The 17,789-nt window shown below is 36.9% G+C and overlaps 1 protein-coding gene across 1 annotated transcript in view; it reads left to right on the top strand.

Moving 5' to 3' along the window:
- Nucleotides 1-17,789, top strand: part of LOC121379655 (collagen alpha-1(II) chain-like) — a 63,227-nt gene that overhangs the window by 35,822 nt on the left and 9,616 nt on the right. The window contains exon 4 of the mRNA XM_041508304.1: nucleotides 9,966-10,073. Coding sequence (XP_041364238.1) covers nucleotides 9,966-10,073 — 108 coding nt within the window. The remainder of the gene's footprint in view (nucleotides 1-9,965; nucleotides 10,074-17,789) is intronic.

Here is a 17,789-nt window from a genome sequence, read left to right on the forward strand (position 1 = left end):
AATACAGTTTGTGTCTCATGTGTAAAAAAAGAAAGAAGTGTTTTATTTAACGATGCACTCAACACATTTTATTTATGGTTATATGGCGTCAAACATGGATACGGACCACACAGATAATGAGAGAGGAAATCGACTGTCACCACTTCATGGGCTACGCTGTTCGATTAGCAGCAAAGGATCTTTTATATGCACCATCACACAGATAGGGTAGTACATACCATGGCCTTTGATATACCAGTCATGGTGCACTGGCTGGAACGAGAAATAGCCCAATGGGCCCACCGACGGGGATCGATTCTTGTGTAAGAATTTACACAGAAACCTTTACAAAAGAAGTTGCTAATAGAGGAGTTTGTGAGCATATAATGCATTCAATTTTGCAGGTTTTTCGGTCTATTTTACTAGGATTTTTTTTTAAATGTAAGTATGTGTAAATTAAAACTAAAATAGAAAGCAAGTGGAATGTAGAATTATACTGATATACTTCCAGAAATACATATACATATACAAGATTTTATGTTGTGCCCTCCTGAACAGTTTATTTGTATCTCATTTAAAAGGCAGGAAAGTTAAAACATGTATTGCTTCAGATATCTGTAAAGTTGTATCAGTTTGGTTTTATATCCCAATTTATTCTGAAAAGTCCACATTTTCAATACAGAGTGAATATTTGGCACGTGTTATTTTTAGAAATCTGTTTTATGCATTGTAACCGCAGTTGTTGGTGGTCTTTCCAGTATCAGTGATAAGAATTAGCCAAACGCTCACAACGTTCAGATACCTGTGTTGATTAAACCAGCTATTTGTTGATTCAAGTGTGATGCGCTGAATTCCAACGAACTGCTGATCAGTTTATCAGTCGTTAAACATAATGCACTTTCAGTTCTTATTTTATATAGGTTTTTTCTTATGGAGTGTAATGTTTTTACGTTTTGCTTTTGCTTGTTATATCTTCTCCAGATTTGGTGTTATCATCATCAGTTTTGGTATGACATTTCTCTTTGTATTTGGTGTAGTGTTCAATTGCCAAGCTCAGTGAAATTTCAACTTATTTAATCAACTAAATGTAATAAAATTACTTTAAACTCAAAATTTATTTTAAATATGATTCTGCCTGCCTTTTCAAATACTAACTCTAAATCTATCATGCATCCATCCATCCATCCGATCTATCCATCCATCCATCCATCCATCCATCCATCCATTTGTCCTTTCATCCACCCATCAATTTGTTGGTCCATCCGTCAGTCCAACCTTCCATCCATCCATCCATTCATCCATTCATTCATTCATTCATCTTCCCATCCACCAATCCATTCACCCATCCATTTATATATCTATTCATTCATTCATTCATCCATCCATCTACCCACCCATTCACCCACCCATCAATACATCCATCTTTTATCTGATTGCCATTTTACAGAATAGTTATCATACTCTATAATGAAACTGCATATTTCCAAGTTAATGTTCCCATTCTTTATGCCAGTTAGTTAAAACTTTTGTTATGATTGTAAATTATATTTACTTGAACTGATGAAACAGTGCTTTGCTCTATATGTGAATAAAAACTTCATGGCATACAAACCTGTTGCACCGATTCACATGACATTTAACAATCTGTGATGTTAAGCTCTTGATGAACTGGGACATCCAAACTGAATACCAAATTAATATAGTTAAGATCAGTACTGTCAGGTTTTTGCCCAAATTCAACATATTAGTATTACTACCAAACAGCTATATATGGATGCAAGTGAATCACTATGCATTTTGACATGTATCACACAACTAGTTTTGAAGGTAGAATGATGGAAATACATGGTAAAAAGGTCTCAGGTTAGCACATTTTGCCCGAATATCGCTATAATTTTTGCCCAAATTTGAGGTTTTGTTCAAAACTGCCCCCTCTCTACCCCCCTCCCTACCCCCCTCCCTACCCCCCTCCCTGCCCCCCTCCCTGCCCCCTTGTCTCATATGCTTATGTGTTGAAAGGACACTTTAAGTCGTCTTTTGTGTGAGATTCTTATGTATGTTTAATAAGCAGATAATTTGGCTTATTTTAGTCGGTATATTATTAGTCAACAATATGTCTAGCTTTGTTTAAACAACAATTGTTTTGTGATCTGTGTAAAGCTTTCCATTGAGAGTTTCTACGAGTTACCAATATGGGGTGAGAGTATCAGTTGATGCACAGATTTGGAGATATTGTTGTATTAGTTTGAGGCATTATGAGCCCATAGTCATGTGAGATAATGTTTAGAAAGGATTTGATCTGGGTATTAACTCAACCTCAAGGTGCTGTCTTTTAGTATCTGACAGGCGGTGTGGATATCAGCGGTATTCTCCATTCAATCAAATCTACCCATGGGTCATGATCTTTTGGGTTTTCAGTCATTATGATATTACCTGGATGGCTGTTTTCGGATTGGATTTCTGTAACAAGACCGTTGATGTTCACCTGCTATACCAGGTGTGCGTGGAAATTAATATAACTGCCTGATACAGCTTCTCAAATCTTCCTAACATACAATGACACACACACACCAGACTGTTTAACTGTTTCTACTCACAAACTGTTAAATGGATATTTGATTCATCCAAATGTGAAAAATGGGAGGGAAGGAAGGAAGGAAATGTTTTATGTAACACATGAAGCACTGAACACATTTTATTTACGGTTATATGGCGTCGGACATATGGTTAGGAAGCACACAGATATTGAGAGAGGAAACCTGCAGTTTGCCACTTCATGGGCTTCTCTTTTCGATTAGCAGCAAGGGATCTTTTATATGCACCATCCCACAGACAGGACAGTGCATATCATGGCCTTTGTTACACCAGTTGTGGAGCACTGGCTGGAATGAGAAATAGTCTAATGGGCCCACCGATGGGGATTGATCCCGCCCTGTGAAATAAAGTGTATGCACACTGGAAACTCTATATTGAAATTGTTTTAAATGTTGGTAATGGATGTACTGTTAATCTTTGTACAAAAAGGTTAGTGGAAAGAATGTATGTGTGACATGGGAATGAAAAACAGTTTCAAATACTACACCAGGGTTTAAGCTGTTGCTTGCCAAATCGCCAAATGTGAACTAAAAGTTGAATTTGGCAAATATATTTCATTACTAAAGACCGGCCTCGGTGGCATCGTGGTTAGGCCATCGGTCTACAGGCTGGTAGGTACTGGGTTTGGATCCCAGTCGAGGCATGGGATTTTTAATCCAGATACCGACTCCAAACCCTGAGTGAGTGCTTTGCAAGGCTCAATGGGTAGGTGTAAACCACTTGCACCGACCAGTGATCCATAACTGGTTCAACAAAGGCCATGGTTTGTGCTATCCTGCCTGTGGGAAGTGCAAATAAAAGATTCCTTGCTGCTAATCGGAAAGAGTAGCCCATGTAGTGGCGACAGCGGGTTTCCTCTCAAAATCTGTGTGGTCCTTAACTATATGTCTGACGCCATATAACCGTATATAAAATGTGTTGAGTGCGTTGTTAAATAAAACATTTCTTTCTTTCTTTTATTACTAAAATACGAGTGGGTTCCAGGTCAGTTGGTAATACTTGTCAGAGGTGACAGGGATATAAGATCGAACACCCTCAATAGTCCCATTCTCTGACTGTTTTTATTCTCAATCGGTGCCCGACGACTTGTATATCTGAGCCAGTGGTATGTGCTGTCCTGTCTGTAGGAAAGTACATGTAAAAGATCCCATGCTGATTAATAAATCAATGTGCTCTAACGGTGTTGTTAAACAGAACAAATTTTAACTTTCAAAGACATTTCAAAAACCCAGTTAAATCAGGCTTATTATTTTGGACTAAATGAGGACACTTTAAAGGTTGAGTAACTTGCCTCAGGTGTAATAGGTCATGGGATGGATCGCCTTATTTTATTCTCAGCCATTCTAACCAGTGTTCCACACACATATGGCTGTAAAGACACATGGTGTGCACTATCCTGTCTGCGAGGAAAGTGCTTTTAAAAGATGACCATGCAAGTAATCAAAACCAAGAATATTTAACCAGTGTGTAGTGCAGTATGTTTCTTAGCCATTCAAATAGAGTTTTGCAGATAAACATCTAACTGCCATGATTTAAACAATGTGCTGGGGTGTCATTAAACAAAATATAATGTATAGTTTATGTGTATTGCATCTAGCGTCTGAACTGATTTGAAGCAATACAGTAATCAAAAATAGTTAATAGGGCACTGGAACAAGGCAGTCAACATTAATGATGAAAATAACTGAACCTTCGCTTCTTCATCCAGATTTAGCCGTGTGGCTGTCGATGAGTATCATATCATTGATCGCTAGACTCATGTGCGTACCAATCTGCAGTGGCATCTAACATACAACAAACAGATGGTTTGCTCACTTGAGTACAACTACATTGGACAAGATTTCTTTTTAAAAAGAAGAAGAAGAAGAGATAAGGCAAGCAATTACCTCATCCTGTGAATAAGTAGATGAGGATTCAACATGTGGAAAACAGATCAGTTAAGATAATATACCCTCAAAGAAAAAGTATTAAAAGTAAAGTCTCTGTTTTAAAACAAGTTTAAAATCTCAACATTTCATGTTGACATCGTCAGGGGAAAAGAAAAAAGAATGACATGTACTTAAACATACATTACATGTTGAACTGTGACATACAGTACAGTACATGTTAAACTGTAAACGATATTGCATGTTGAACTGAGATATACATTGCATGTTAAACTGTTACCTATATTGCATGTTGAAATGTGAAATATGCTACATGTTAAACTGTCACACACATTACATGTGTACTGTGAAATATACTACGTTAAAGGAACAGTCCTGAATTTACAACCATTGTAAAATGTTTCCGACCAATTGAGCCTTTTCGATGATGTAACATACAAATTAAATAAATTTTCTTATTTCTTATACCAGTGTCTGTATTTACAAGGTGTTTGTTGTTGTCCTAATGCTGGTAGTAGCCCAAACCAGATTTTACCTCCCAATAATTTTATAAATATGAAAAAATATATATCACGAATTAAAGTAAAAAACTGAGTGCTACAAACATCAGTATACGACCGCAAACACATTCGATATACAGACACTGGTATTATAAACAAGAAAATGTATTTAGTATGAAATAGTAGTCGCCAACAAGACTCTGTTATCGCAAACATCTTACAATGGCTGCAGACTTGGGACAGTCCCTTTAAACTTTGACATACACTACATGTTAAACTGACCGATAATTCATGTTGAACTATCATATACATTTCATGTTAAACAGTGACATACATTACATCTTGAATTGTGATATACATTGCATATTAAACTGTGACATATATAAAATGTTGAACTGAGTGTGTTGTTAAATAAAACGTTTCCTTCCTTCCAAATATACGCAATGCGTAATATGTAATATGCTAATTCCCAAACACCTCGATGATCATTCCATTACGCATCACTCACTACGCATTATGCATCTTGCATCACGTACACATGGATTCCTAGCTTTATAGTACTAGCTGTACACAGTTAATTGATTATACTGAATTGTATGGCTCTGCAGTAAGGCACCCAGTTATAATCTTGGGAACCGTGTTAACAACTACCGCTGTATCACTTAAATATGTTCATGATCCTATAATGACTGTTCATATTGTCCAGGTTCTTTTCATGTGGTTGAACCTGATCTAGCTGGTAATGACCCTGTAGATGTAATCTCTGTCTGTGTTAACAAGCACAGCTTAACATAGCCATAGTCTGATTTTTGTACTGACCAGTATTGGTCCCACTTTAAAACTGCTAGTGCTAGCTGACCCTAGTTTTTAGGCATTTAAAAATATTTTTGGCTGTGACAGCTTTTTATATGCCCATTAAAGGTGGGTTGTATTATGGTATGGTGTTGTCAGGATGTCTGTCCATCTGTCTGTCCATCCATAAACTTTTCTTTTCCTCAGCATATCTTCCCTTTCAATTCATTTAGAATTATCAAATCTTGCATACAAGAACAACTTGGTATGGCGGTGTGTCGTGTACTATAACTAGGTCACTGTGACCTACTTTTCACACATTACTGCACATTAAAATCCTTGTCCGGGCTATATCTTCCTTATCAATTTATATAGGATCACCAAACCTTGCATGCATGCAAGTACAACTTGCAATGGTGGTGTGTTGTTTACCATAACTAGGTCACTATGACCTACTTTACACGCATTACTGCTCAGTAAAAGAATTCCTGGTCGGGGCCATATCTTCCTTATCAATTAATATAGGATCATCAAATCTTGCATGCAAATAAAACTGAGATGGTGGTGTTTTGCAGACCATAAATAGGTCATTGTGACCTACTTTTGATGGACATATCATGTACCTCATTGGCACCCTTGGTTACCATTAACTGGCACATTACTTTTTGTTTTAAATTATCCATTTTGGACTTCCAATATGTTTCTGGTTATCTTGGTGTTTGCACTACTCAAAATGCAGTTTATATGAACGAGAAAAGGTACCTACTACTACCTCTGAAAGTGACATCAGCCACTTTTAACTATCAATTACCAGATAAACAAAAAAGAAGAAAACATTTATTTTCTCTAAAAACTTAGTGTTTATTTTCTCAAATTCTTTTGACATGGAAAAACTTAGATTTGACCAAGGCAGCATTTGACTAGCAATTATTTTGGTTCCAGCTTAAATCTGGAGTTGCATATTAGGTCACTTGAGCAATGATTTTAAAATATATCATTAAATAATTGTGATACATGATATAGTCAAAGTATAATATATGTAATCAAGTTCTCCGTAAACAAGGTTATTTGGTGTTCCAGTGAGGGACCTTCACGCATTTGTTGTACTTATGACCTAGGTTTTCCAGAAGAGTTCTCTAATTTATGGGTGGACACAAAATAACACCTTGCTCAAGGGAGGTCACCTACTGGAGAATGACATGCATGTGACTCTGCATTTCCTGTTCAGAAGAGGAGTCCTTTAATTTAACTACTGGGTGTTTGTCTCAAACTACTTTCTCACACACTGTTTGACCAGGAACAAATCATCTCTGAATTGGCAATTTCCAAACCAAAACAGTCATCATCTTTTAAAGTTTGTTTTGTTTAACAACACCACTAGAACATGTTGATTTTGTAGTCATGATCTCTGCTTTTAGTGAACTGTGCCAGAGCAGAATGGAACATGGTGGGTGGGTGGGAGAATTTGGTTTCTGGAATGTAAACAAGAATCGGGGTTTGTTTTATATACCAAAGCCGCAGGCTGTGCTCATACTGGTTTTATTTTCTGTTTTTGCTTGTTTCAGACATTTAACCTACAAATGTCTCTAATGCCTTCTATCAATGCATTAAACATTGCTGTTCTAACACACTGCTTGCATTTAGTATTTATATTGCCAAACGTCTTAAGTGTTTTCATGAAATGTCAGCTGACAGTGTAACTGCAGGATGTGTGGATGTTACAAAAGGTTCACACTTTTACCTTTGTGATGCATCTCTTTTCTTTGGAGGAAACTCACCTTTTATCTGCCCACATTAGAATATTATTCAATACAGTTTTCTTTCTTTTTTGTGTTTAGTATGATAGTTTTATCTTTGTAATGTCTCCCCGACACCCCTTATTTGTAAAGGAAAGAAATTGCAAACTTTCTCTTTGATGACCCACATGATGGTGTTTTAGTACTGATCACCAGCCTCAGTGGCATCATGGTTAAGCCATCAGACATAAGGCTGTTAGGTACTGGGTTCGCAGCTCAGTACCGGCTCCCACCCAGAGTGAGTTTTAACAACTCAGTGGGTAGGTGTAAGACCACTACACCTTCTTTTCTCTCGGTAACCACTAACTAACTAACTAACCCACTGTCCTGGACAGACAGCTCAGATAGCTGAAGTGTGTGCCCAGGACAGTATGCTTGAACATTAGTTGCATATAAGCACGAAACTAAAGTTGAACTGTACCGATCCCCTGTATCCCTCTACCACCACCCTGTTCATCGTAACTGATTTGCACCATACTTCTATTGTAATTGTGTTATGCACTTGTTTTATGCACATTGACACTGAACCAGCTCTAAATTATGCTAAGTGCACATGTTGTTGTAATTTAGCATTTAAATACCATGTCAATGCATATTCATTAGCAGCACTTAACATCTGACCCATGGTTTGAAACAAAAAAATGGTTGACTTCTGTATCAAATATACATGTCTTTTTTAGACACAGGATTATATTATGTGTTTTAGTAACATCTCGCAAATGTTCTGCATTACAAGCAGTTAACATAGCAGTGTATATATTTTGCCTTTTTTGTTTATTGATAACAAATTACTGCAAGCATTTATTTCCCCAAGGATAAAATAAATCCCAATGGACATAACATCAATGGATAAAACCCCAATGGATAAAACCCCAGTGGATAAAACCCCAATGGATAAAACCCCAGTGGTTAAACCCAAGCAGATAAAACATTAACCTCTTTATTTCAAATGTGAACAAAACTCCAATGTTCAGTCTAAAGTGCCTAAAATTTCTCAGTGTATGTGTGTATGTGTGTATGTGTGTGTATGTATATATATATATATATATATATATATAATATATTGATAAATTTTATATTGAATTGAATGTATTACAAAATTATTCAAATTCAGCTTTACAAGTTTTAAAAATACTGTTCAACATCTATAATAGACAGATTGATCATTATTTAATTAATGTGATTTTGTGCTATATTAGATAATTTGGCAAGTATATGTGACTGTTTTCATTAATACCTATCCTTGCTATCAGACATACTGACAGTGTTAAGTTGGCATATCTAGACAGACGTCTGCATGCTTTAGCAGACTGAACTGTTGTTTTTTGTACATTGTCAGTGGACTCACACAGTTGACATTATTAAATTAAATGTATTAATTTCAAATGTAATCAGACATTCAATGTGTTTAGATACTGGATGTGTCTCAGTGATGGTATGATTCCTTGAAGTGCTGACATACTGCAAAGACACATTTGAAATGTTTTCTCATTCCAACCAGTGTTCTATTGATTGTATATTAAAGGCTGTGGGATATGCTACCACATGAATTTGCTTCTTATTTCCATGCATTGTGTACTTGTACAGATTGAGTTTCCCCACATACACGTACGTATGCACTGATCTATGAAAAGCTTGCCCATTTACAGCTTTGTTTCAGGTCTTTTTGTTGTAGAAATGCTGTACCTCATTTTCATTATGAGAGGTATTTTATTCATTATAGATTTATTATAGAGGAGGCAGAATCTAGCTCAGTTAGCAAAAAAGAAAGAAAGAAAGAAATGTTTTATTTAACAACGCACTCAGCACATTGTACTTACGGTTCTATGGTGTCAGACATATGGTTAAGGACCACACAGATACTGAGAGAGGAAACCTACTGTCGCCACTTCATGGGCTACTATTTTTGATTAGCAGCAAGGGATCTTTTATATGTACCATCCCACAGACAGGGTAGTACATACCATGACATTTGATATACCAGTCGTGGTGCACTGACTGGAACAAAAAATGGCCCAATGGCCCCACTGACGGGGATCGATCCCACACCGACCGCATATCGAGTGAGTGCTGTACCACTGGGCTATGTCTCACCCCCAGGTCAGTCAGCAGAGCAGTTGCCCGAGTTGCTCTGATCATAGCAATGGAGGTCCCATTCTGATTCCCCCCACCCCCATCCCAAACATTGCACCACAACTAGTATAACAAAGGCTATCTATCTGTGTTATGCTGTCTGTGAGACAATGCATATAAAATACCCCATGCTGCTACTGGAAAAATTGTAGTTGGTTTTATTCAAAGAGCATATATCAGAAGTATCCAATATTTTGTAAATCCAATAGCCTGTGATCAATAAATTCATATGTTCTAATAGGTATGATTTAACAAAAGGACATTTTTTACGTTTGTTTTTACAGAATAACACAGTGTGGCAGCCGGACTCCTGCTCCATCTGCACGTGTGAAGACCCTGTGGTGATCTGTGAAAACATCCAGTGTATAGACCCACACTGCAACTTCAAACAGGTACACATCACACTTGCTAATCAGCCAGCCTTCTTCTTCATAGAAACATCTTATTACATTATCTGTCCATGTTCTATCACTGTACTAACACTGGATTGTGATCACTTCAGTATAGGCAGGATTCAGTGTTTCTCTTGCTGTACTAACACTGGATTGTGATCAGTGTTTCTCTCACTGTACTAACACTGGATTGTGATCACTTCAGTATAGGCAGGATTCAATGTTCTCTCACTGTACTAACACTGGATTGTGATCACTTCAGTATAGGCAAGATTCAATGTTCTCTCACTGTACTAACACTGGATTGTGATCACTTCAGTATAGACAAGATTCAATGTTCTCTCACTGTACTAACACTGGATTGTGATCACTTCAGTATAGACAAGATTCAATGTTTCTCTCACTGTACTAACACTGGATTGTGATCACTTCAGTATAGACAAGATTCAATGTTTCTCTCACTGTACTAACACTGGATTGTGATCACTTCAGTATAGATAAGATTCAATGTTTCTCTCACTGTACTAACACTGGATTGTGATCACTTCAGTATAGACAAGATTCAATGTTTCTCTCACTGTACTAACACTGGATTGTGATCACTTCAGTATAGACAAGATTCAATGTTCTCTCACTGTACTAACACTGGATTGTGATCACTTCAGTATAGACAAGATTCAATGTTCTCTCACTGTACTAACACTGGATTGTGATCACTTCAGTATAGACAAGATTCAATGTTCTCTCACTGTACTAACACTGGATTGTGATCACTTCAGTATAGACAAGATTCAATGTTCTCTCACTGTACTAACACTGGATTGTGATCACTTCAGTATAGACAAGATTCAATGTTCTCTCACTGCACTAACACTGGATTGTGATCACTTCAGTATAGGCAGGATTCAATGTTCTCTCACTGCACTAACACTGGATTGTGATCACTTCAGTATAGGCAGGATTCAATGTTCTCTCACTGCACTAACACTGGATTGTGATCACTTCAGTATAGGCAGGATTCAATGTTTTTCTGTACTAACACTGGATTGTGATCACTTCAGTATAGGCAGGATTCAATGGTTTTCTGTACTAACACTGGATTGTGATCACTTCAGTATAGGCAGGATTCAATGTTCTCTCACTGTACTAACACTGGATTGTGATCACTTCAGTATAGGCAGGATTCAATGTTCTCTCACTGTACTAACACTGGATTGTGATCACTTCAGTATAGACAAGATTCAATGTTCTCTCACTGTACTAACACTGGATTGTGATCACTTCAGTATAGACAAGATTCAATGTTCTCTCACTGTACTAACACTGGATTGTGATCACTTCAGTATAGACAAGATTCAATGTTCTCTCACTGTACTAACACTGGATTGTGATCACTTCAGTATAGACAAGATTCAATGTTCTCTCACTGTACTAACACTGGATTGTGATCACTTCAGTATAGACAAGATTCAATGTTCTCTCACTGTACTAACACTGGATTGTGATCACTTCAGTATAGGCAGGATTCAATGTTCTCTCACTGTACTGACACTGGATTGTGATCACTTCAGTATAGGCAGGATTCAATGTTCTCTCACTGTACTGACACTGGATTGTGATCACTTCAGTATAGACAAGATTCAATGTTCTCTCACTGTACTAACACTGGATTGTGATCACTTCAGTATAGACAAGATTCAATGTTCTCTCACTGTACTAACACTGGATTGTGATCACTTCAGTATAGACAAGATTCAATGTTCTCTCAATGTACTAACACTGGATTGTGATCACTTCAGTATAGACAAGATTCAATGTTCTCTCACTGTACTAACACTGGATTGTGATCACTTCAGTATAGGCAGGATTCAATGTTCTCTCACTGTACTGACACTGGATTGTGATCACTTCAGTATAGACAAGATTCAATGTTCTCTCACTGTACTAACACTGGATTGTGATCACTTCAGTAAAGGCAGGATTCAATGTTCTCTCACTGTACTAACACTGAATTGTGATCACTTCAGTATAGACAAGATTCAATGTTCTCTCACTGTACTAACACTGGATTGTGATCACTTCAGTATAGACAAGATTCAATGTTCTCTCACTGTACTAACACTGGATTGTGATCACTTCAGTATAGACAAGATTCAATGTTCTCTCACTGTACTAACACTGGATTGTGATCACTTCAGTATAGGCAGGATTCAGTGTTTATCTTACTGTACTAACACTGGATTGTGATCACTTCAGTATAGGCAAGATTCAATGTTCTCTCACTGTACTAACACTGGATTGTGATCACTTCAGTATAGACAAGATTCAATGTTCTCTCACTGTACTAACACTGGATTGTGATCACTTCAGTATAGACAAGATTCAATGTTCTCTCACTGTACTAACACTGGATTGTGATCACTTCAGTATAGGCAGGATTCAATGTTCTCTCACTGTACTAACACTGGATTGTGATCACTTCAGTATAGGCAGGATTCAATGTTCTCTCACTGTACTAACACTGGATTGTGGTCACTTCAGTAAAGGCAGGATTCAATGTTCTCTCACTGTACTAACACTGAATTGTGATCACTTCAGTATAGACAAGATTCAATGTTCTCTCACTGTACTAACACTGGATTGTGATCACTTCAGTATAGACAAGATTCAATGTTCTCTCACTGTACTAACACTGGATTGTGATCACTTCAGTATAGACAAGATTCAATGTTCTCTCACTGTACTAACACTGGATTGTGATCACTTCAGTATAGACAAGATTCAATGTTCTCTCACTGTACTAACACTGGATTGTGATCACTTCAGTATAGACAAGATTCAATGTTCTCTCACTGTACTAACACTGGATTGTGATCACTTCAGTATAGACAAGATTCAATGTTCTCTCACTGTACTAACACTGGATTGTGATCACTTCAGTATAGACAAGATTCAATGTTCTCTCACTGTACTAACACTGGATTGTGATCACTTCAGTATAGGCAGGATTCAATGTTCTCTCACTGTACTAACACTGGATTGTGATCACTTCAGTATAGGCAGGATTCAGTGTTTATCTTACTGTACTAACACTGGATTGTGATCACTTCAGTAAAGGCAGGATTCAATGTTCTCTCACTGTACTAACACTGAATTGTGATCACTTCAGTATAGACAAGATTCAATGTTCTCTCACTGTACTGACACTGGATTGTGATCACTTCAGTATAGACAAGATTCAATGTTCTCTCACTGTACTAACACTGGATTGTGATCACTTCAGTATAGGCAGGATTGAATGTTCTCTCACTGCACTAACACTGGATTGTGATCACTTCAGTATAGGTAAGATTCAATGTTCTCTCACTGTACTAACACTGGATTGTGATCACTTCAGTATAGGCAGGATTCAATGTTTTTCTGTACTAACACTGGATTGTGATCACTTCAGTATAGGCAGGATTCAATGGTTTTCTGTACTAACACTGGATTGTGATCACTTCAGTATAGGCAGGATTCAATGTTCTCTCACTGTACTAACACTGGATTGTGATCACTTCAGTATAGGCAGGATTCAATGTTCTCTCACTGTACTAACACTGGATTGTGATCACTTCAGTATAGGCAGGATTCAATGTTTCTCTCACTGTACTAACACTGGATTGTGATCACTTCAGTATAGGCAGGATTCAATGTTCTCTCACTGTACTAACACTGGATTGTGATCACTTCAGTATAGGCAGGATTCAATGTTCTCTCACTGTACTGACACTGGATTGTGATCACTTCAGTATAGGCAGGATTCAATGTTCTCTCACTGTACTGACACTGGATTGTGATCACTTCAGTATAGGCAGGATTCAATGTTTCTCTCACTGTACTGACACTGAATTGTGATCACTTCAGTATAGGCAGGATTCAATGTTCTCTCACTGTACTGACACTGGATTGTGATCACTTCAGTATAGGCAGGATTCAATGTTCTCTCACTGTACTGACACTGGATTGTGATCACTTCAGTATAGGCAGGATTCAATGTTTCTCTCACTGTACTAACACTGGATTGTGATCACTTCAGTATAGGCAGGATTCAATGTTCTCTCACTGTACTGACACTGGATTGTGATCACTTCAGTATAGGCAGGATTCAATGTTCTCTCACTGTACTGACACTGGATTGTGATCACTTCAGTATAGGCAGGATTCAATGTTCTCTCACTGTACTGACACTGGATTGTGATCACTTCAGTATAGGCAGGATTCAATGTTTCTCTCACTGTACTAACACTGGATTGTGATCACTTCAGTATAGGCAGGATTCAATGTTCTCTCACTGTACTAACACTGGATTGTGATCACTTCAGTATAGGCAGGATTCAGTGTTTATGCCTTATAAAATCCATGCTTATAACATTTTAGGGTCTAACCTCCAATCTTTAATAACATCATACACATACAGTTTGATTGGTATTGCCATTACAATAAAGTGTTGTGTCGTTATTAAAGACTTGAGTCTGGACTTTAATGTTTTATAAGTACAGGACCAGATATTATAGTTGTTCCATAGTAAAGCATTGGTTTACTGGGATACTTTGGGTATGTAATAATCACCAGTCACTCCATGTAGTCCAGATATTTGGAGATCCAGTTTTTGTAGTGAATAAGCAGACATCACTGGTCAGTTTTCTCCAGTAATAATTCACAGTTATAATCTGTTATGCGTGACATTTTGGTCTGATTTCCCCATCTGGTGAGTGATGTAAAGTAATAACTGTTTTGAGCATACCAGGGATTGGTGCCACTGTTTCAGGAACATTTCACAGAGGTCGCTTGACACACAATCTTCTCTGAATGTTCTTGCTTGAGTCCATTGATAGTTTCTGTGTCAGGAAAGTTTGACACCCAGTAGACAATGTATTTTGTGTGATGGGGTGTTGTTAAACATTCATTCATTCATTCATTCATTCATTCATTCATTCATTCATTCATTCATTTGTGTCACGAGGATAAGGATGCAGATCATATCAATGTTGTGATAATCTTTTTCTATCTTAAAAACTATATATTTTCACCTTTGATATTTATTCATTTATAATAATAAGACAGTAATAAATAATGAAGTAAAACAAATAATATACTGATGGAAAGAAATAAAGGAACACACAGATAGCAACAAGAAATAATGACTGCATCAAAAATCAATTGATATTGTCAGAAGTTGACTGGGAATATATAGGCAGCACATTCAACACTACAAACATTCAATCCCACATTACAACTAATTGGTATGAAATACAGACATTACTATGCTAGTAGTGAATTAAATTTGGACTACAATTCGATGTGTTCCCTTATTTCTTTCCATCAGTATATTATTAATAATAATAAATGTAGGCAAACTAGTAACTTAAAACACATTTTGTATTAATCTTGGTATTTATATATATATTTTTTAATTACTTTGTTTTACATTTTGCATACATATACCTGGTATATTATGCTTTTAACTGAACCTTAAGCCAAAGTCCTTCATCACAGTGTCTATGAGTATTTAAAAAATGAAAACATTTATGGCAGTCGATCTACTCATTTCACTTTGGCCTCTTTACTTCTTTTGAATCAATTTTAATTATTTAACGAACTTTCAAACAAATTATAACCCCCTCCAGCTAATTCAAATGTTACTTTCTCTTTGTATGTTTACTGCATTTGCATGTAATTCCACAGAGATATTAACCCCTTCCACCCCCACCCCCCCAACTTAATGTTTTCAGTACTTATGAACCATAGCCGTTACACCTTGAATTCAGTTTGACGGCAGATGTATTGAAGTAATACATATATATATATATATATAAATATACATACACACACATGTATATAGGCATTGATGCCAGTTTCCTATTATTACATTTCTCAAATGCTCTGCCAGGTGACACTGACAATGCCACTTGTACTGTCTTGTTAGTGTGCTGGCTGTTTGCCAGTGTTGAGTGTCAGTGTGTCTATCTCAGTGTGTGTCTCCGGCCCATGTCCTGTCTGTGATATGTGACAGGAGCAGATTGCCCAATCCATCATGCTCCCTTGTTGTCTCACATTCTCGGTTAGCCAAACTACACACTGACACATAAGATCTCAATCTTTTGTACTTGAGGCAAACATAATTTTTTTCTCTCTTAATAGTGAACACAATACAAAGCTGAAAGGTATATGCTTGTAAATGACCATGCTATATAGTTGCTGTTATTACCCTGTCTTCAGGCTTTATTCTTTGAGTATGATGTATGCGTGATAAACTACCTGTTGGTTAACTGTTATTGATGGAGAAATCACAACTTATAGTCAAACGTGTTTTAGTGGCATGTGCTGTGAAAGCCCAAGATGTCCCAATTGCCCAAGATGTCCCAATTCTAAAAATTATGTGCCAAGTCAGCCCAAAATGTCCCAACTGATGAATAGTGTGTTGAAGCAGAAACATATATAGTAGAGGCAAAATAATAGGATTCTGTGACCAATTCATGGGGACCAAGGTTTGGAGGTGTTTTTCACAACTTCAATGCCTTCTTAATAAAATTAGAGGGGGTGACCCTCTCAAAAATGTGGGCTAACTCCGGCAGGTGGCAAAATCCAAGGTGGCCGCCAAAATTACTAAAATATAACGTTTTCAGCTTCAGCTTTATGTATGAAGATGATTTTGATCTCTGAATATATGTCTTGAGGGTCAGAGAATTGAATTCTATAAACTAGATTAGTATAACATAACAACTTTTAATGAAATTCAAGATGGCCACCAAAATTAATGAAATCTGTTTCTTATCTTCTGCTTATCGTAAGAAGTAGATTTTGATGTCCAAATATATGTTTTGAGTGTCGGAGAATTGATTTCTACAAACTAGAACAGCATAAGATAACAACTGATAATGAAATCCAAGATGTATATATATATATATATATATATATATATATATATATATATATATATATATATATATATATATATAGCCTATGATAAAACATTAGTGGTGTACTGGTTGGAATAAGAAAAACATATAGGCCCAACAAGGGGATCGACCCTACGAAACTTCGCATCTCAAACAAATGTACTGTAATCATGCATGTGCAGTTAAAAAAATTCCACATGCTTTTAAATTGTTAAAACAAATATCACAATGTAAGGTTTAATATCTTTATTTTATGTGGCAGTTAAAACTTTTATTTTATATAGCATGTCTCAGCATGCCCCAAGGACATCTTGGGCTGAGCACTTCTTGGGCAATTGGGACATCTTGGGCATTGACACCACTGTTGTAGCCAATTAGCAGCATGAGGGTGATTAGGGATACATTATCCAGATCACACCACTGTTGTAGCCAATTAGCAGCATGAGGGTGATTAGGGATACATTATCCAGATCACACCACTATTGTAGCCAATTAGCAGCATGAGGGTGATTAAGGATACATTATCCAGATCACACCACTATTGTAGCCAATTAGCAGCATGAGGGTGATTAGGGATACATTATCCAGATCACACCACTATTGTAGCCAATTAGCAGCATGAGGGTGATTAAGGATACATTATCCAGATCACACCACTATTGTAGCCAATTAGCAGCATGAGGGGTGATTAAGGATACATTATCCAGATCACACCACTATTGTAGCCAATTAGCAGCATGAGGGTGATTAGGGATCACACCACTATTATAGCCAG

Source organism: Gigantopelta aegis, chromosome 8 (genome assembly GCF_016097555.1).
Source record: "Gigantopelta aegis isolate Gae_Host chromosome 8, Gae_host_genome, whole genome shotgun sequence".
Taxonomy (NCBI): Eukaryota; Metazoa; Mollusca; class Gastropoda; order Neomphalida; family Peltospiridae; genus Gigantopelta; species Gigantopelta aegis.